The sequence below is a fragment of the Vanessa atalanta genome, chromosome 3 (genome assembly GCF_905147765.1).
Source record: "Vanessa atalanta chromosome 3, ilVanAtal1.2, whole genome shotgun sequence".
In the NCBI taxonomy this organism is placed as follows: domain Eukaryota; kingdom Metazoa; phylum Arthropoda; class Insecta; order Lepidoptera; family Nymphalidae; genus Vanessa; species Vanessa atalanta.
In genome coordinates, this window is record NC_061873.1 from 13,370,550 (window position 1) to 13,392,253 (window position 21,704).

The 21,704-nt window shown below is 33.0% G+C and overlaps 4 protein-coding genes across 5 annotated transcripts; 2 read left to right on the top strand and 2 right to left on the bottom strand.

Annotated features, from left to right (window-relative positions):
* Positions 1-972: 972 nt before the first annotated feature.
* On the bottom strand, positions 973-8,062 carry LOC125077034 (uncharacterized ENTR1 family protein-like). 2 transcript variants are annotated; one of them, XM_047688821.1, is made up of 12 exons: positions 7,773-8,062; positions 7,303-7,600; positions 7,045-7,119; positions 5,974-6,087; positions 5,223-5,280; positions 4,674-4,733; positions 3,986-4,046; positions 3,143-3,253; positions 2,278-2,360; positions 1,905-2,195; positions 1,340-1,780; positions 973-1,013 (listed from the first exon to the last, which is right to left on the bottom strand). In XM_047688821.1, exons 1-12 carry the CDS (start codon positions 7,923-7,925, stop codon positions 998-1,000), a joined length of 1,761 nt encoding a protein of 586 aa, XP_047544777.1. In that variant the 5' UTR covers positions 7,926-8,062; the 3' UTR covers positions 973-997. The 2 variants fall into 2 exon arrangements, with proteins under 2 accessions (XP_047544777.1, XP_047544775.1); XM_047688819.1 differs by having other exon boundaries at positions 1,340-1,798.
* A 946-nt stretch (positions 8,063-9,008) lies between these two features.
* On the top strand, positions 9,009-10,092 carry LOC125077035 (H/ACA ribonucleoprotein complex subunit 1-like). The gene has a single exon (XM_047688822.1). The coding sequence runs from the start codon at positions 9,064-9,066 to the stop codon at positions 9,781-9,783; it is 720 nt and encodes a 239-aa protein (XP_047544778.1). The 5' UTR covers positions 9,009-9,063; the 3' UTR covers positions 9,784-10,092.
* Positions 10,093-10,301: 209 nt separating this feature from the next.
* Positions 10,302-11,534, bottom strand: LOC125077036 (ER membrane protein complex subunit 5). The gene is made up of 3 exons (XM_047688823.1): positions 11,270-11,534; positions 11,069-11,121; positions 10,302-10,573 (listed from the first exon to the last, which is right to left on the bottom strand). The coding sequence occupies exons 1-3, from the start codon at positions 11,343-11,345 to the stop codon at positions 10,352-10,354; spliced, it is 351 nt and encodes a 116-aa protein (XP_047544779.1). The 5' UTR covers positions 11,346-11,534; the 3' UTR covers positions 10,302-10,351.
* A 460-nt stretch (positions 11,535-11,994) lies between these two features.
* LOC125077349 (sodium/potassium-transporting ATPase subunit beta-2-like) lies at positions 11,995-21,510 on the top strand. The gene is made up of 6 exons (XM_047689272.1): positions 11,995-12,218; positions 15,491-15,748; positions 15,971-16,151; positions 18,420-18,531; positions 19,048-19,216; positions 19,652-21,510. The coding sequence occupies exons 1-6, from the start codon at positions 12,086-12,088 to the stop codon at positions 19,753-19,755; spliced, it is 957 nt and encodes a 318-aa protein (XP_047545228.1). The 5' UTR covers positions 11,995-12,085; the 3' UTR covers positions 19,756-21,510.
* The last annotated feature ends 194 nt before the right edge of the window (positions 21,511-21,704 follow it).

Here is a 21,704-nt window from a genome sequence, read left to right on the forward strand (position 1 = left end):
TTAGGCACTTATTTTCTGTTGGAGGTTCAGTAACGTTATATGTAATCTTCTTAAACATATACTATACTATTTTTTATTATTGAGAATGATTTAAAAATACAATAATCATTATTATTAATTTCCATTTCATTTTATCTTTGTACGAAATGTTAACAAAAGAAACTAGTTTTCGGTCGGTCCCCTTTTTTTACACCCTCTTGTCCTTCTTCGTTTTCACATCGGTGGGCGCGAGGTTATTTGGTGTTAAGTTATTGTAGGATTCATAATCATATTACTGTTTACATTTCGTACATAATCATTTCGTACAAACAACGAAATATCAAAATATCTTTTAAACTATTATTCAATATACAGGGCAACAATTCTAAGAAAGCTTTTGACGTTTCCCGTGTCCAAACAGATTGCATGTACAATGTACATGTTTACAGTACACTGATTTACAATGTTTAGTTGCAAATAATTTGCGATCTAGATACATTTAAAATCACCCGTCAATCAAAAATATACGTAATATCATAAACATTTGATCCGAATCGAAGAAAGTATTGTATATTTATTGTCACATAAAGAGTTTTAAGTTTTTTTTTCTGACTGTATTTCTATAACACCTTGCCCTAGACACTAGTAATTGTAAACGAAATAATCAGAAATCGATTGCTAAATAAACAATATCTACTCCGAATCGATTTCGAAATACTTGGTCCACAGGTCTGACAGCTGTCAAAAGGCATTTCTTAAATTTGTTGCGCTTTCGTGTTAATAAATAACGTTACTAATGATAACACTTTTTTTAAAGTTGTCACATGCTATTTATTTAAATTTGATTACACGTTGTATTGTAACAGTGTATAGATTGAAAAAACAAATCTTATTAATTTTATGATGACAAAGTAATATTTTTTTATATAACAAATGTCAACAGTGCATTCATCAATAATATAAATAATTTAAACTACACAATACTTTACTATAACCGTTTAATATAAAATAATACTAATCACCTGCGTAATTTTCTGAAACAAAAATATAAATAGCGTTAAACAAAAGAATACTAATTATAACAAAACAATACATAAATGTAGATAAAACTTCTTACACAAGTCAAGCAATTTTTTTTATTAAACACCACTTTTGACATTTGTAATTTGGCACTAGTTAAACTGACACATGCAGGTTTCCTTACGACAGTTTCCTTCACAGCTGAGCATAAAGTTAAGTATAAAAGACTTAATGGGGTTCGCCTGGAATTAAATTAAAATTTTCGCTCGATTTTAGAAATAAAATAGAATGGAACGGAAGTTTTATGCTAAAATTAAAAGTAAGTTACGTTAAAACAAACCTGTTCAATGGTTTCTCTTTATATACAACTGCCTTCCTCGGCCTCCTCGTGCGACCCTCGCTCGCCAGCTCACTCCCACTACTGTCGCTGTCGCGACTGTCACGGCTGCCGCGATTGTCTAAGCTGTTGTGATTGTTATTATCGCGACTGTGATTATTCGGTCTACTGCCACGATTGTCGAGGCTGTTATGATTGTCCAAGCTAATATTATTTTCACGGCTTTGATTCGTCGCTTTGCTGCTACGATCGTCGACGCAGCTGTGATTTCTCCGAGCGTTACGATCGTTTTCGTTTTGATTTTGATTGCTACTGATGGGATTATGATCGTTAATGTTGTTATTCGATTGATCGTTACGATTGTCGAAGTTGTTGACTCGATTTATGGTTCTCGATATGGATATGCCGGAACTACAGGGTTCGGGTGGATCGTCGTGCGTCTCTCTGTAAGTATTTCTTTGTCTACAAATGGTGCTTAATCAATTTTACGTTAGTTACATTCAAAGTAATAATTTAAAGTTATCGATGATTTAACAATAGTAAATATGATTCAGTTTTCAATACTCACAAAACTATAACCCGGGAGTCGGTAGACCCGTTCGGACTCGGCGCATCGAAACGCATCAGCCGCTTAGAGGGCGACATCTCTCTGATTTGGAACCGAGGCGACTCGTCCCGGGACGGCCGCTTCGGAGAGGCTTCCGGAACTTTCGCGCTCGTCCTCGGCGTCACCTCGGCCGCCATCGGAGACATCGAGTCGAGGTTCGGCCGCTTGGGGGGCGACGTGTCACCGTCGCTGCCCTCGTCCTCGTCGAGCCGCATCTTGGCGACCAGCACTTTGAGGATGCGCCCGTTGTTACTGAAATAAAAATAGTTCCTTTTGCCGCAAGACGAGAACACGCAGGGAGCTTTAAATAGATCGCCAGCACTCATGGCGGTACCTGAGGCGGCGCGGGCGCGGCGAGGCGGGCGGGGAGGCGCGCCGGCGCCGCACGGTGGGCGAGAACTCGCTGCGCCGCGCGCGCTGCGGACATAACACGACACGTTATGCTGCAAGCCGGGCGGACCTTGTCAGTGCCATCGACTCTCCATTGCGTCTTTGGTTACCGTGTGACAGTCCTCAGCCGTAACTTTTGGAACTATCCATAGATGTTCGGCAGTCGAAGTCGAATCGATGCAATTTTCTCACGATTCTCACTTTTGTGATGTGATGTGACGAGAGAGCTACGTACGTACTACGTATTTATTTCAACTGATTCAGTAGCGGGGATTCGATTTGTTCTTTAACCTCGGGTTATAAATATTAGGTCCTTGCATACGAAATTAGCGTTTTGTCGTACTGACCACTTTGATCTGAAACATGTCCTCTTTGTTTAAGAATTCCAAGTTCGAATTTATGAATTAATTTAGTTGGTACATTTGAGTTTTCAAAACAGTCATTCATTTGTTTTTTGCTCATTATTTTTTTCTTTGGCGTCGCTTATTACCGCACAATGGGAAAAAGGGATCAAAGAACAACCTATGATATGGCAAAAGTACATAGCTAGCAACGGTACATACTTTGATTATTTAAATATATTTTACAAAATAAATTGATTTTATATTCCTCCCGCACAAAACGCCAATTTCATATGTACGGACCTAATATAAGTTAACGTTAGGTCATGCATATTATAGTCGAATAATTCGATCAAAACGATCCTATTAGGAATGAGTGACATCTATCGTAGCGTGCACTCGAGTGCTTCGATTGAGAGAAGAAAGAAAAAAGAGAAAAAAAGCCTCGGTGTAAAACAAATTAAATACCTCAGTTTGTCTCGAACTCTGGCTGGGTCCGGGCGTCGGCGTGCTGTCCAAATTCTCCTCGAACTCCGTGGTCGAATCCGGTTCCAGATTTGTAAATTTCTTCGTCTTCCTCTGAAAGTTCCGTTACAAATTTTGTCTCTTGCTAACGACCGCTTACATCGACGTGAATCATAATCATTGTTTCAATCACACCATAGATTGTCACAGCCCGTCATCGCGCCATAGGGTACCATTGATAATCAGAGTTCGGTTTTTGGGACCCAACTTGGAAGCTGAATGGTACACCTATTTTAGAAACGATTACTCTAATTGTTTACCAAATCTCTTTGTTGATATTTTCTTTCCTCTTTAATGTATATTTTTTTAGATTAACTAGTATATACTTTGTTTTTTTTTTTTATTTTATATTTGTTAGTTTCCTTAATTTTCTCTAAATAAGCATGAGTTTATAGAACGTTAAAAAAGATGTTTCCATACGTCACTATGACACCTACGTTTCAAGTGTGTGGCAGAACGATTTTTATTTTCTGCTAGAGGATACGACTAGCGAGTGATGCTAACGACTCGCCTCTACCAAGCACACGTACTAACGACGGTGTTACACTCAAAACGACATTGAACATTGGAATGTTAGTAATTCCTTTAAATGGGGCATTTCTACTATTTACTCTACAGAAGTAGAGTAAATGATAAAAAGTCTTCATCCGATGTTGAGTTGAGTTGAGTTGCAAAGAATTGTCACATTTTTTTTCTGAAATACGTCTAACAATATTCTAATTAAATGTTATTTAAAATTTTATTTATTACTCTAAATATTATGGTATTTAAAAAAAAATATTATACCTTCGTTCTAGGTTCATCCAAAAGCCAGCTTGGACCTTCTAATGGATTCTCCGCTCGTTGTCTGTCGATAAAAAAGCTAAATTAAAAAAAAACAAAATCCCTTTTTCCCTTTACACGTAAGTCAGTTCCATTAAATAACACTTAACACTGTTGTAAATGTATTATAATATTATATAGTATGTATATCGTTATAGAGAGTACGATAAAATAACTAAACAAACAGATCAAATAGAACATCTTCGACATCTGGATATAATAAATCATGGAATAGATTGGTTTGCAATTTGTCCGTCTGAAACACCTTTACAAATCAATCACAAAAAAAAATTAATATCGACAATCAAACATTAGTACCAAAGTAAATAAATTTTACTTCAACCTCAATACATGTTCTGTGGAGGAAGATATAGCGCGTGCCAATAAGGAAAATAAATTTAATATGGCGGCAACTCAGTTTAAGAAGCAACCTGTGTACAGTCAGCAAAAAAGTTGAATTTTACTTATTATAATTGAATTGAGTATGAAGTTAATTATTTTACAAGTAAATTTGTTGATTATATTACAACGTACATACTTGTAGAGGTACAGTGTTATATTTAGCTACCGTTACGACGTTATGAGTGAGTTAGCAAAACAAGTTGTTTAAGTATCATTAGTATTTTTTATTAAATAAATTTAATCTCATTACCTTTGCGGAAGTTCCTCATCTTCGGGCTCAATATCCTCTGTAACTGCATCTAACCTGCGACTGACAAAACAAAAAATTAAATTAGAATTTTACTCAATAATTACAGTTAGTTAGCAGGGACTTAATACTTCCAAGTTTTCTAAATATGAGAAAACCACCGCCCATAGATTGGTGCTGTAAGAAATGTTAATCATTCCTTACATCGCTGATACGACGCGAACCTTGTGAACTAAGATGATGGTACCCAGACGAACTACAGCACATAACCTTACCACCAAGAAAAGCTTATAAAATATCTTATATTATATTTTGTTAATTATGGGCAAGTGCAATTTACTGAAAAGGCACAGGTGTTATTTCAAGTATGTATCTAGATGGCGGCTGGCTATTAGGACGGTGTGCGAAAGTAACATATTTTTACTTATTAAACAATATAAAAGGTTACTATCGAGCCAAACCATAAATTCTCTTGGTTGTCGCGTTTTCATTTTTAATTGTGAAATATTAATTGCTCAGTGTTAAATCAAATGGTTAACATGATATACTTACGACTCTTCAAAATTATCCGTATCCGAGTTTTGAGACTCTTCCAGTCTGTCACCACTATCTATAATAAAAAAAAAATGTTTATAATACACTATTCCCTTCCATATCATCTATATGTAAATAAACATAGAAATTAAAGATAATATCTTTTTCAAGTGATTTTCTTTTATTTAGTAGCTAATCATGAGCTTAAGCGAACATTACAAAAATGAGAATTAATTGTAGAAAAAAATATTTTCGGATTATTGACGCCTTGTTTTCCTAGAAAATCGATTATTGAATGTAAAATACTGTAGTGAAAATACAGTCTTTCCTTTTCCGAAAAACATTGACACAAAATTGTTTAAACAAATAATTTTATCATTCTAATTAAAAGGTGTCTATGGTCTAGTCCAATCTCTGTCCTATAAACTATTCTAATAAGAACTAAGCCACAAACAATTTCGCATTTATATTTTTTAATAAGATAACTATATAATCTATGGAATACTTTCAATGTGTCTCATGACATCTAATTAAACCAATTTTAATTGATGATTTTTAAACGTAACAAAAGCATATAATTGCATTAAAAAATTAGATCTAGCAACTTTGTCAACTGCTGGACTGGATACTTGTAACAATGGTTGTATTTGAACGAGAAACCTTAAGCTCTCTAGTAACATAAGCAAGTTCTGTATAACGAAAATAAAATAGTAACTTTTCCACCATTCATGGTCACCAATGGAGATCTATATATTGTTACTTTACTTGCCATCTAATGCAAGTTCCTCGGTACTGTCATCGGCGTGGTTCACCTCCATGTCTGTGTCCACATTATTGGCTGGTAATTCGCCTGCATCTATTCTTGTCAATGGTATGTATACATCTGTAATTTATAATTTATTACAACCTTTTGCCAGTAAGTCATACTTTATATTTTACCCTATAAATAGTTCAATACGCTACTAGCTGAAACTGCGGCTTTACAGCGAAATTTATAAAACACAAACTTCCAAACTCCTTTTTCCCCCTTAGGCGTGGAGTTCCATAGGATCTGATTTTAGCGGAAGTCTACATCTTATAAAGAAACTACCTGCCTCTATTTCAAGTTTGTAGGTGTCATAGTTTCTAAAATTTCGTGAATAATTAGTGAGTGGTTTTTCGCTTTTATATATGTAGATTTCAACCACAAGAGGCCTGAAGGCAAATTAACATTTAACATTGAATTGATGCAATGTCATTGGTTGAGTGTTTTTATAATCTATAATATCCATTATGGATTTGTTAAATAAAATACATTCCGGTGATCCACAAAACTGTTAGCAGAAGTTTGGAAGTAAAATTAAAGTGGATATAAATAGTTAAGGGGAAAAGTGTTATATTATAAATTATATTATAAATTATATTATAAATATAAATCAAGAACTGTTAGTTAGCACAATATAGCTAAGCTATTAAAAAATCTCATGGAATATGTAAATCTAAGGTCTGTTTATCTTCATTCCTTCTTTGATTTGAATAGACTATAGATACATTGATGATTTATTAAGACCAAACCGCTGAATTTAAGATATTTATTACAAGATTTTATTTTTACTATCCAAGTGCACCACCTAATATCTCCAATTAAAACCATCCCCACTCAAATCCGCACAAAAAAAAATCTTTAAAATTAGTCCAACTGCTTAGGATGACTTCAGTTAAACACACATTTAAAAAAAATTATAGATATAAATATTTTGATTATGATTCTTATTATAAATTTCAATTAAAAGGTTGTGCTCGAAGTGCAAATTATTAACTTTTTGTATCATGACAGCATCTATTAGTGATTACAGCTTACCTTGCAACATATGCATGGGCACTGCCCTTTCTGAAACACTGCGATTCTGTTGATTTGGACTTCTATTGACTGACCCTGCAAAAGACAACACAAATGTTGTCATGTTGTACATTTAGTCAGTTTAAATACTAATCAAATTCTCCTTATATTTACAGTTGTAAGTATTTTAAATATTTATAATGACAATTATGCTCTTGTATGTAGCTTCAAATTTTATTCAATAATATGTTTCAAAAAATGAAATTTTTTTACACTTACTGGAATTATTGGACTGTAGTGTCCTACTTAAAGAGACAACGGGCTGCATTAATCGTCCACCAATTAACATAGGGGGTACTCTATTCACTTTATCTGTTGAAGGAGTATTACTCAAACTACTCCATCTAGGCAGAGCAGACTCTAATTCCTGCCTGTCTTGCATATATGTTTTGGCCAGTTCCAATGTGCGAGCAACTGCACTTGATGCTTGTACCAGATGTGATAGTGCTTCTTCACTTGCAGTCTGAAGTGCAGCGTCAAGCTTGCGAGCATGAGCCGCACCGCCGCTACGTAATCTCTGGAAGAAATTAACATGATTATTTAATATATTCTCAGGGCTAAGCTGACAATATAGAAATGAAATAATATTTATATAATTAAACTTAAATTTGTGAAAGATAACTTGAAGCTGCAAAGTGAAACGTATTTTCGACTTGTTGACTGCGGTTAGATCATGAAAAATAACTCACGCTCAGTTTAAGCCTTAGCTCGTTTATTTCTTTCATAAGCTCCAATTTCTCATTCTCCCTTTGCGCAGCAGTCATTTTCCAATACTGGACTTTCTGAACTAATTCATTATTTTTTTCTCGGAGATCTTTTAACTCATTTTCCATGTCCGCCATCGTAGAAGTACCTTAAAGTACTGCTAATTCAAGCGTTTCTTAGTTTAGTTATTTATTGATCATTAATATCGCAATTATAAAGTGTAAATTGTGTAACTTTTTGCAAGAACCATTTAATTGCTTATATCCAGTTTTAAACAAAATGACACTTTGACAGATACACAACACTTGATTTGATTTTAGTGACACAAGCACAAACAATAGTGACACAGATTGCAAATAAATTTTAAAACCGGTATAAAATTAATTTATTAGTCTTTTAAAGCACAAAAGTATTGAGTAATATGTCTTATTTATCAATGATTTTTGCATTGAGCTCTAAATTTTTTTATAAGGCAAGTTGAAAATAATTTTAATATTTTATTATAATTAATACTATGCCTCAGGAAGGATGTAATAAGTTTGGGAAGTCAGAGGCTAGATATTATTAGTTTACCATTCCTCCTCGTGTCGTGTCAATGATTGTCACCGTTTCTCTCAGAAAGATCTATATTAATATACATATTTTTGTAATCATATCTGAAGCAAATGTATTTATACTTATTTTCTTAAAAACACCCCAAAGGGAATAATCTTTGAGTAATGTAAAATTACCAATCTATTTCATATAAGTTTTTTTTTTAATTCTACTTTTGAATGTAAATTGTATCATATCTTAAAGTTAAATTTTAAATAAATTACACCCAACCGTTTGAACTAAAATGTGATAAGTTTACTTTTATTATTGTTAGCTATTTATTTATTTTTAGATGCACACCAATACTTTAAATAAACTTGATAATTGGATTCATAAAAGTTGGATGAGGTGCAACAGGCAGGCAACTATTCGAATATGTAACATACTGCAGATACATAGGTATATAAACTTAAATAAAATGCATACACATACAACTATGTATAATATATGTAAGCAAATATTCATTTGTATTTTAAATTATAATTATTTATTTTTTTAAATGATGAGTTGATAAAAATAGTTTTTTATTAAAAAATAATGCTTTACTGTTTTCATCTGTTGCGATATAGACTACTGTCATTGTCAACTATAAATTGACTTTGATTGTCAAGAAAGCGTGCGCGGTGCGCCGAAAATATAACGTGACTTGAGGTTATATTTGTTTTTTTTTTTAAAGTTAAAATGTCCTTTCGCGGAAGAGGAGGCGGTGGAGGTGGCGGTCGTGGCGGTTTTGGAGGAAGAGGAGGTGGCCGAGGTTTTGGTGGTGGCCGAGGCCGCGGTGGCGGAGGCGGTGGTGGCTACAGACAACAAGATGCTGGTCCCCCTGAGTCCGTGATTCCTCTCGGCCACTACGGCTGGACAGTTCAAGATGACCTCGTATGTAAAGTAGACATCGAAGACGTACCTTACTTCAATGCCCCAATTTTTCTTGAAAACAAAGAACAAATCGGCAAAATTGACGAAATATTTGGAAATTTACGAGACTATTTCGTATCTGTTAAACTAGGTGAAAATATAAAGGCGAAGAGTTTTAAAGAAGGGCAACAGTTTTTCATTGATCCTGCTAAATTATTACCTTTAAAGAGATTTTTGCCACAGCCACCTGGAGCAAAACGCGGGGGTGGTCGTGGTGGCCGAGGTGGCCGCGGTGGCGGTGGATTTAGCAGAGGTGGTGGCGGAGGATTTGGCCGAGGAGGTGGCGGCCGAGGCGGCGGTGGATTTGGTAGAGGAGGAGGCGGTGGTTTTGGCAGAGGCGGAGGAGGTGGATTTGGTAGGGGAGGCAGTGGTGGTGGATTTGGAAGAGGAGGCGGCGGTGGCGGATTTGGAAGAGGAGGTGGAGGAGGTGGATTTGGTCGAGGAGGCGGAGGTGGAGGTTTCAGAGGCGGTCGTGGAGGAAGATAAAAATGTGTATGGTTGGTGTACATGTGTAAAGACTGTTACTAGAAGATATGTTCTGACTCTCCTCACATTATATAATTGTAAGAATAGCTGTGTTTATTCTTACAAAACTAGAAATAATGCAATATCAATGTATTAAGGTTTTACTAAAAGATACTCTTTTGTAAATAAGCTTATGACATTTAATCGGAATGTTTATACTTACCTAATGTTTTTTTATATGATACTTAAGAGTATATAGAATAAGTCTATTGTCATTTGTCGAGGGCTTCACAGCATACATATTTTTCCATTAAAATAAGAAATACAAATTAAAAAAAAAACTCTTGTTTTATTTAATATACTTGATGTACATATAAAATTCTAATTTTCTACGTTCTATATTTTCTTAAATCTTAAAAAGATTGACATAATAAATAAAAACAAACAGCTAATTAAATAAATAGGATAGATTGTCATGTATGTAAATTTATTTATAGGTCATAGCTTCATAAAAGGAAAAAATTAAAAAAAAAAGTTCATCCTCTAAATAAATTAATATATTTTTATCAATATTTTCTTAATACTATTATCATTCTAAGTTTTCCAACTCCCCTTTACTTGGTGTTGGAACAAAGTCATCGGCTAATGCTCTCCCTCTATGATTAAAGATGTAGAAAGATGGAAGATTGCGTTGAGTCTCCCACTTAACAGTGTTCAGTTCTGCTGCTGCTGGGATTTCACGAAGTTTGCCAGATACATTAAGAACTCCCCACATCACTGCAAATAAGCTTGCTACGGCCTGGATTATTATCTGTAATTAACAAATATTTCTATAACTATCTACTTGTGCTTGGAATTACATGAAAATAATAAAGGACCACAAAAACACAAATAAGGCATATTATTTTATACAAGAGTATTTATACAGGAAAAAGCTTTTTTTGTGTTCATATATAGGATAAATAAATTTATTTGTATTTAATCAATTCACTCAATTTGAGATTAACTTCCCAGTGTCCTGATAGTTATTCTCAGTAGAATATTAATTCCAAAACAATTATAGTTATACATTAAATTATGATTTTTATATAAAATCATGATAAGTTTACATATAATATACATTAATGTCTTTTTTTTAATCATTTCAAGGAGTAATGTACATGTTAAGACAGGACTGAATGTATAGAACATGTTATATCAAAAATAATGGTTTCATTCTTACAATCATTCTTTTTTTTAAATTATGCATGCCAGTGTTAATATAAGCTTCATTACATTGTTACTCATATAAACTAATTTCACTTACATCAAGGGGTAATGTTGTGAATTCTTGTGAAGAAATTCGCAGATATGAACGATCTGTAAAAAAGGTTCTGTATTAATTACCTCAATAATTAATAATAGTTAACTATTTATTATTAAGAATAATTATTACTATTTTTACATTGCGTTTATTGCTGTAGTATTTGAAGGAAATCTTTAAAATTATAAATTAATTTATACTTACGTTGTGCTGCTGAGAACGCTGAATGAAACAGCGATATAAAACCAACAATGACGATTATTTTGTGAACAGATGCCATTATTCTAATTTAAAAAAAGGGAGGTTGGTGTTTAGATAATTGCAAAATATTTATTAATTTTGGATGCAAAACTATTTGCTATATTGCTAAACAGCAAGAGGAAAACGTCGAAATTCCTAAATAAATAGATACTATTTCATGTAAGTACCTAAAGTCACAAATGACATTTATTAAGCGCATAAAGTGAAGTTAAAATACCTAACAAATTGAATTGACACTGACAAGTGATAATGTGATGTTCTACGCAACATGCAAACGAGGCAATACCATCCTGACCTATAACCATCAAACAATAAAATAATGATTAAACGTTTGACAAAGTTACCACAATAGATGGTGCGAATAAAATAAAGTAAACTAGAGACTAGGTAACGTAGGTACTATATAAGTGGTAATGACGCTTCGTTTACAGCCTCCTATGTATATTGTGTTATTGCTTAAAAATATTAAAATATGGAAATTATTCGAGTTGTAACTTGAATAATTTCCATATTTTATATATATCATATTATGTATACCTATGATAAGATTTTTGTTTTAATAGGAATAAATAGGAAATGAATTTGTTGTCTGTAACTTACTAAGTGACTAGCAACTGTCAACCGTTGTCAAAATTAATTAAAATATTTATAATCTGTTAACACGCACGTATGTTTTGTGTTGAGGCGGTTGTGTTTCATAATTTTCGTTTTCGTTAAATTCAATTTTTATAAATAAATAGTTACGAGAAAACATTAAAAATGCCGAATTCTAAGATAGAACAATTCGAAATGGAAACAAAGCCTCTGAAGAAAACATCAAAACAGAAGTTTTCTGATTTCTTTTACAATGAAGAAACGGGAGCGATTATGGGAAGAACTCCTGAAAGTTGGGGTAAAGTTGTAAATATTTTTTATTAAGTATAATATTTTGTCCATTTTATTTTGTAAATCATCATAGTCAATATTATAATTGTAATAGTTACAACGCTTAAAAAAGTTCAGGGCGTGGCTACATTTAAACTTTGAAAGTCTTACGACCAAAATAATTGTGTATAGGAATCGTTAATTTAACGCTAAAATTATTAAAGTTGTAATATCCGAACTTTTATACATAAATTTTTACTTAAACTTTATGAAATATTCTTTCTTATAAGATCTTATTTTTTTTTAAATGTTTAAGCATTATCAAAACATCTTTTTTAATAAAAGTCATATTATGTTGTCTATTGTTTTAAATCGTGGGATATTTAATTTATAAATGTTCAGTAACAAATTACTGTTTTATAAGATAAGTTACAGAAATTACAAGCCAAAAAAATATCTCAAGATTAGGCAAAAACAATAAAATCATTAAAAAATCCTTTAATTTTATATTATTAATGTAATACAGTTATATCTTATTTAAGAATGCATATACTATAAGTTTCCCATAATAATACCTTAATTATTATAGAATTACAAATATAAATAAAAGTAAGAACCCACTCAACAAATAGTGAACTAATCTTATTAGGATTGACTAGACCCAACTAATAATAATAAATTGTTGGTGCAAATAGCAAATGTTACAAAAAGAAACTTAATATATATAAATTACAAAATAATTATGACTATAATTAAATATTATTCGTAACTAAGTACTCTATCTCCATTTGTATTTTATACCACTAAAATTCTTTGATGAGCTAGCTAGCTTATGGTATAAATGAACTAGATTAAAAATGTAAGTATTATATAAACTATTCAGACAGAAAGATATAGTAAATAATGAAATTAAGTCAAACTATTTTTGGGATACTATACAACCCTCCTTGGTACAAATATTGTGCCAGCATAATATTTAATGAGTCATATTTAAACTTTTAATTGTTTTATTAATCTAGCTTTTTTATTTGGTTACAAAATAAGCTAATTAATATTGCTTCTGATGGATATTCCAAATGTAAATTTAGTATGTTCCAATGATTACCAAGCAGGTATGTTATCCATAAGATGTACTACCTCATATCATTATAAAGACTCCTCGATACTTTATAGTTGTTATAATAGTTTATGGTGTACTTTTTCATTCTCACGTGTGTATATCTGACAACAGTCTGTACTATGCTTTGTGCATCCTTTCCTCACGGACTTAAATTAAATTAACTGGTACTTATTCTTTGTCAATAGGTGCAATATCTTGGTTACAGCACTAGTGCAAAATAGCAATTTAGAAGAAGACTCAGATCCAGTATTTTTTTTTCAAAATTACATCTACAAATTATTCCAGTGCTTAAGTAATTTTATCTTTCTTTTAAATCTAATATGTAATGTGAGGTTAATACAACAGGATTTATTACATGATATCCTTGAGAGGAAGCCTCAACAATCTCTTAATTATAGACTAAAAGAATGTCAGCAGGGTGCTTAGGAATAAAGTTGTAGTAGCCCTAATCTCTGAAGCCTTACTTACAATTGACCAGTTTACCGCAGCTATAATTAAACCAATGGGTGATAGGTGTTGGATTTTTTATTGTTTCAGCTGATTAACTTTATTACAGGTATATTTTTACTAATTCAATATAGCTGAAGATTTTTTTGTGTTAATCTTTAAAATCAATTAGTTGGATTTGATGAATTATAATTATAATTCTTAAAAGAAAGATTTTAGTCCATTTAAAATTATGCAATATTTATTTAAAAATATTAAGATTGCCGTGTGAACATCTCAGTTGGATTGAAGAGCAATGGGACTCCATATTGTTCACCGACGAGTGGGCGTCTTTAAATGGTGCAGACGGTCGCAGAAAAGTCTATCCCCCACGTCGAAGTCTAGCGTGGTCCTTTAGGAGGCGGTTCGTGTATTGTGTGGGGTGGCATTTCGATGATCGGACGAACGGAACTCGTGTTTATTAACATGGTTCGTCAACACGGTAGAATAGGTCGTTTGACGGCACAACGCTATGCAACAAAGGTTTAAGAAGCTCACGTGCTACCTTACCTGGGATTAATAGGCGAAACTGTAATGCAAGATAATGCCCAAAACCACGCCTGCACAAGTTCGACAATATTGCGAAGAGGTTGGGAAACGTAACACAAATTGGCCAGCACGCAGCCCGGATAATCCCATTGAGCATGTTTGAGACGATTTAAAAAATCTGTTTATGCGAGAAACCCTACTCTCGCAGGTAGCATTAAGAACAGCGATTTCACAAGAATGGAACAATATCCCACAAGACCGTTTGATAACCCTAATCAGATCTATGCGGAACCGATTAGAAACTGTTATAAGGAACATGTTGTCTCCACGTCCCCTTATAACAGTTACACTTACAAACCTTATTAAAAACCCGTGCCTCAACTTTTTTTTATTGTATAATGCAATTTTGCTATAAACAAACCTTAGATTTTCACGTATTTCATGAGATTTGCTAATATACAAGTGTCTTGAACATTTTGAATCAATGTAGTTGATATTGAAATAATCTTCAAAATCCATTTATACTTTTGTATATTTTTGTGCTTGCAATTTTTTTATTTTTCTTTTTTAATAACTTAATTATATTTTTGATTCTATTAGGTCACAGCTTACAATTTTTTATGATATTAATTAATCAAAAGAAAATTATACTGCAATGCTATGAACTACTAAGGGTCAGGTGTATTTATGCGGAAAAATATATGTTGAACAAACTTCGATAAATATTGTCTACTCCCAATTTGCAAATTGCTCAAAATGTAATAACTATAACGCCGTACAGTAAACAATAACAATTATACAATTATGGAAATAATTGACTTAATTTAGATTTTATTTTACTAACATTCATTTAATATTTTCGAGAACTAACTAAGTACTAAATTAAGTTTTATTTTTATGGCACTGTAGACTGGCGGACATAGCCACCTGATGGTAAGTGGTCACCACTGCCCATATAATTTGGCCACATGAAATTAAAAAAAAAAATGCGCCTCCAACCTTGAAAAGTTAGATATTAAGTCCATTGTGTCTGTAGTTATATACATAGGCTCATTTACCCTTTAAATCGCAACTCAATACTGCTTGGCGGTAAATGATATGATGAGTGTGTGGTACCGGTGGACTTGCACCAAGTGTGATTGATTATCTATAACAATTCCGCTTCGTAATCAAGCATTCAGCTTAATAGTGTTTTTCTTTTGCAGGTAAAATTATAATATTCTACGTAATATTTTACATCGTCCTAGCGGCTTTATTTGCCATTTGTATGGTAACGTTTCTTCAGCATTTCATTAACCCTCGTGTGCCGAGGCTGCAGCAGGAATACAGCTTAATCGGTACCAGCCCTGGTTTGGGATTTAGACCTTTGCCCCCTGATGTACGCAGCACCCTCATCTGGTACAAAGGAACGGGTTACGATAGTTACAAGTACTGGGAGGATCAGCTAATTGACTTTCTATCAGGTATGTATTAATTTATAAATAAAAAAAACTTACACTCCTGTATATGATAACGCTTGGAGTTTATTTAATCGTCCTCCTCCAATGCGATTTGGTGAATACACACGTGTTAAATGAAATGCCGGTTGCCTCATGATGCTTTCCTCCACCATCGAGATTGAAATAAATGATGTTGATGACTGCTGTCCATGATGAAGTTGAAGATTGACCATTTTTTTGTTTTAGTTTATAAAAAGAAAGGTCAAACCGCCGGTGCTGGTCAGAACATTTACAACTGCGACTTCAAGAACCTGCCGCCTCAAGGGAAAGTGTGCGATGTGGACATCCGAAGTTGGTCGCCATGTATAGATGAGAATCATTTCTCGTTCCACAAATCCTCTCCGTGTATATTTCTGAAATTGAACAGGTAACACTATTACATATGCATATTTATGTCATATTAGGTCCTTACATATGAAATTGGCGTTTTGTACGGGAGGAATATAAAGTAAATTTTTTTTGTAAAATATATTTAATTAATCAAAGTATGGACCGTTGTCAGCTATGCACTTTTGCCATCTCATAGGTAGTTCATTGATCCCTTTAAAAAAACCTTGGATGCGTGAATGGTTATCTGATGGAGCAAAGTCCAGGGAGTATGATGGATGTCGCAGACATTCCAATTGTAGGTCTTGCGTTGTCTTGAAGCAGCAGTGGCCTAGAGCGATTGACCAATCTCGGTTGTTTAGCAGCTAGTTCTTCCTTCATGGTTTGCATTTGCTGACAATAGATATCTGCCGTAATCGCTAGTCGACCAAACACTCATCAGTAACTTTTTCTGAGTCAGTTTTCGTTTAGGGCTGGATTTGGCAGGGTCTCCAGTGTTCAGCCATTGCGACGAGCGCTTCCGATTATCGTACAGTATCCACTTTTCATCACAAGTAATGATTCTATTTAAAATCCTTTCATTATTGTGTCGGTTGATCAAAGTAACACAGCACTTGACGCGAGTTTGCAAATTCGATTCACTCGATTCATGATGTACCTATTGTTCAAGTTTTTTTACATTCCCGATTAGCTTCAAGTGGATTAATACAGTTTTATCATTTACCCCGAAGCCTGCAGCTACCTCTGAAGTACTTTGTGATGGATCCGCTTCCACAATAGCCTTTAATTCTTCACACACTTCGCACTGGTGCCACGGTTGAACTCGTACTCGTAAATATACCGATATTTCATGTTTTCCATTGTGCGGTAATAAGCGGCGCCAAAGAATAAAAATAATGAGCAAAAAACAAATGAATGACTGTTTTGAAAACTCAAATGTACCAACTAAATGAATTCATAAATTTGAATTTGGAATTCTTAACCAAAGAGGACATGTTTCAGATCAAAGTGGTCAATACGACAAAACGCTAATTTCATATGTAAGGACCTAATATTTAAGCGGACTAGCAATGGTCCTAACGATGGAAAGTGGTCACCACTGCCCATTGACGTTGGAACTGTGATTAATCATTCGGTTTGCAAGGTGAGTGAGTCAGTAAAACTACAGTGGGTGGTACCCATCCAGACTATTGTAAGGCCCTCCCATCAAGTCATATGCAATAATAAGTACACATCATTTAACTTTTCTTAAACTATACAATATATTAATTTCTGTAACAATTTGATTCAAAATCGGATTCATAGTTTTTGTTCTTCATACTAATTTGTAAAATGTAAACAAAAAACCTTTCAATTTAAGTCTATAATATTTTTATGTAATCGTTTCTTAGGTAATTGTTTAAGATAATACATGGGTCGCTTAATGTATATACTATGATTACATAGAAAATAATTTACTCAAATACATAATAATATTGACTTTTAACACCCTATTTAGTAAGTTAAGTCCGACTAAAGCTTATTAACGATGGTTGGCGTGACTTGTCACCCTTACACCGGAAATGTCACACAATACTTTATTGCACCCCTATAAAATTGTAAGGGTGAAGTGTCTGTATTAATGTTGTGCAATGTATAAATGAGTTTCTATTTCGAATTTGTGCACAATAAAAATCTAAGGAATGTCAGAAGTATATATAACCAAGAAGACTTGACTGCAGTTTTTTAGCTAATTGACCACCCGTTGTTATGTGGTCGCCACCTTACTTGGTAACTAAGATGTTATGTCCCTTGTGTCTGGAGTTACACTAGGTCACTCACCCTTCAAACCCGAACACTCACACACATATTATCACATATTCCACCAACCAACAATACTCACTCTTCACTCCAGGTCACTCACCCTTCAAACCAGAACACAACTAGTGTTCGGGTTTGAAGGGTGAAATGAACGCTCATCTGTCTCGTCAACGTCTTGGGTCTGGGTGTATGTGGTACCCTCGTTACTTCTGATTTTCCATAACACAAGTCAAAAAAAAAAGTCCCGCTGAGTTTCTTTCGCCGGTTCTTCTCAGGTCAGGGTGTTTTCTTTTTCCGAACCGGTGGTAGTGTTTAACTTGACAATCAATAAGAAAGTGTAATACTTCTATATTGAATAAAGGAATTTGAGTTTGAGTTGAGTTTGAGATTTATTTATTAATAAAAAAAGATACATATAATGGTCATCGATGTACGTATATCTTCTGTGGCGTATCACGGCGTTATGCTATAATAGATTTGTATAATGGTATACATCTTTTGGTTACAGGATATATGGATGGCGGCCGGAGTTCTACAATGAAACCAGTGTCTTACCAACCGAAATGCCTTTAGATCTCCAATATCATATCAAAAACATAACAGACCACAATCGTGATAACGTAAGATGATTTTTATTGTATTTATATGAACATTACTTTATTCTGGGCCTCCTCAAAAGAGGTGATAGTTTTATTGGCATTTTTTGGACAAATACCAAAAGTTTTATATATATTTGTAATGCATGCTCGCCGGTAACGGAAATCATCTTGACGAAGCCTATGTGTATCAGATGATAGTCTGCCACGTCTGAATCCATAGGAGCATTGTGGCGGACTTAATTCCTAACGTTTTCCTTAAAAGGAGAGGTGTTTTAGCCAAGTGCTGAGTCATTGTTAGGCTGTTTCTATACCGCCATGTGCAATCATAAATAACTTCTCAAACTTGTGATCTAGGATATTAATGGTTTTGCATTAATGCTTTATTTAAAACAAACAATCTATATCTATATAAAACTATATATTCATAATAGTTACCGACAATACATTTGATCTTGGGACTCTGTGATCTGCAGCCGAAAAGGCTACTGAACTGGCTTTGTGTATAAGTATAAAGTGTATAAGAAATAAGTTTTTCAGGCAAATATGGTTTGGGTTTCCTGTCACGGTGAGACTCCAGCGGACAAGGAGAACATTGGGCCGATCAAGTACTTGCCAAACCATGGTTTTCCCGGCTACTATTATCCGTATAATAATGCAGAGGGTTATCTGAGCCCGCTCGTTGCTGTGCACTTACAGCGACCCAGGAGTGAGTATTCGAACATTTATTTTATATTACAACTAGCTATCCGTCCCGGCTTCTCATGAGTACAATAAGGGTATATATACAACTTAGATTGAAAAATCAAAATAAGAATGTTAAATACTCGGCTTTTTTCTAAATGTAGCATGCCATAAAAAAAAAAATGTAGCATACATTATGAACTTTCCTCTGGTATTTCATAATTTTTCATTACTTAAGTTTAGAACTTCCGAATTGTCATTTATTAGGTTTTTTTTTATTTTTTTATGATAAATTAATAATAATATAGTTTCTGTATTTAAATCATCCATAAATAAAGAATATAATAGATAACAACAAATATATCTTTTTAATTATGGAATAAATTGGTTATTAATGGACATGGACAAAAAAATTAAACATAGATAATTTATAAATTATTTAATATTTTTTTTATTTCAGCTGGTATAGTCATCAACATTGAGTGTCGTGCTTGGGCGAGGAATATCAAGTACAACAGAAAAGATGGTCTCGGTGTTGTTCATTTTGAGCTTATGATAGAGTAATATACAAAGCTCTATAGCTTATATACTCTGGTCTTTCCAAAAACCAAAGCCCATGATACCATATTTTTATTAAAAAAATATGGGTCTCATTCAATAATGGCCGTTTAAAGTATGGTCTACTGGAAAGACCAATGTTTTGTGGCTCGGTCTTATGAGTAGACCGATGACAAGGAGTCTCATGGAATCTCTTTAAACAATTACTATTTATTTCAATGGTAATATGCGTGAAAATATACAATTAATCAATTAAAATTCTAAAATATAAATAATTCTTTTGGATCGTTTAATTTTTTTTTTATATGAGATTTACAAGCTTGGGTATTAACTATAATGATAGTGAGGGATATATTTTACCATGCAACTATATTTTTTTAACTGGCTGAAAAAGACTCTTCTTTTAAATATACGTAAGTGAACTCTCCTACAGATAAATTGTCTGGAATTTACCAATGAGTAGGTGTGACGTCACAAACGAGAGACCCTATATGTCGACAGTTTTATTATTTTTTTATTTTGAAGTAGTGTGAATTTTTATTGTATGTTAGATAACTTATGATAATGAAGTAAATAAAGTTTAATGAAATTAATCAATTCGTCCAAACATAGCTGTAATTTAGTTTAAGATTTACTCGGTCCGTCCAATATAAATGTGCCTCCCGTACTTAGATTTAAGAACCATTCCGAATATGGCTGCTCATTTTTACAATTGCCATGTAAAATATGTATTTTTTTATAGTTTATTACAAGTTTTAAAGTTAAGCCTCTTTTGATTCAATGTAAGTTAAAATAATGAATAAATTAAAGTTAAAATAATGAAAAAATTTTTCAACGGAGAATTTTAAAACAGTAGTTTCGAGATATATTCTTATATATTTTGTGTAACGGTAGATTTAGAGTGCAACTTTTAGTTTTAGTTCATTTTTATGGTATATATATTATGGTATCGATCGTTGGTAGCTGAGGATTTTATTTTAAATATTTCAAAACATATTCCATATTTTCCAGATTTTTACGTTGATTCATAAAAATGCGTGCTTTATTTCTGCTATAACACGATATCAGATATTTTTAAAGTCATTTATAATTCATATTCAGGAATTAAAAATATATAATTTAACAAATATGATGAATCTCCGATATATGTTACTTTAATTATATATTAGTATTTAATATGGATATTGTGCTAAAATAGTTTGTCTTATATTTTCTATGACATGCATTTTTTTGTATTCTTCAATAATATGAAAATGATAAAGGATCTGAATTATTGGAATTATATAACTATTCTAAAGTTAGTTCGACATCTGACAATGTTTACGATGGTTGTATGTGAGTCATTCCGGCGCCACATGTGAAAAGTCTTGAAAGGCAAAATGACACAAGCAGAATTATTTTTTTACATCACATTATGTCAATCGCCTACATTTTGTATGGTAAAATGTCAGTAATGTGCAATTTTAATGCGTGTAATCAGTCATTTAATAATCCCTAATTTAATAAAATATTGGTTATAAAATTAATTTGCATAAAGAAACGATTATTATAATAAGTTTTATTGAAATTAGCTTTGCTGTCATAATTAACCACAGACTGTCTAAGTAATGCAAATAAAGACTCCTAATTTGAATTTTGTGCATTTACTTTTTTTGTGTTCATTGTGTTGTACCAGTAACTTAAATGATAGACTTTTATTATATTGTATAGACTGTTTGTCCGTCCAATGACTGTATAATATAATCCCAATGTGTGCCTACATGATTTAATAATAAATAAATAGTTTTTATATACTTTGTTTCATTTCACTTTCCATTTCCAGGTGAGCCTCGTGTACGTTTGCCAACAACATTAAAAAAAAACATGGGCATCAGTTAAATATTCCGTTTAAAATAAATACATTAACTGTCTCGTTCTTGTAATGTTCCGTTTGCAAAACAACACATATTAGGTTC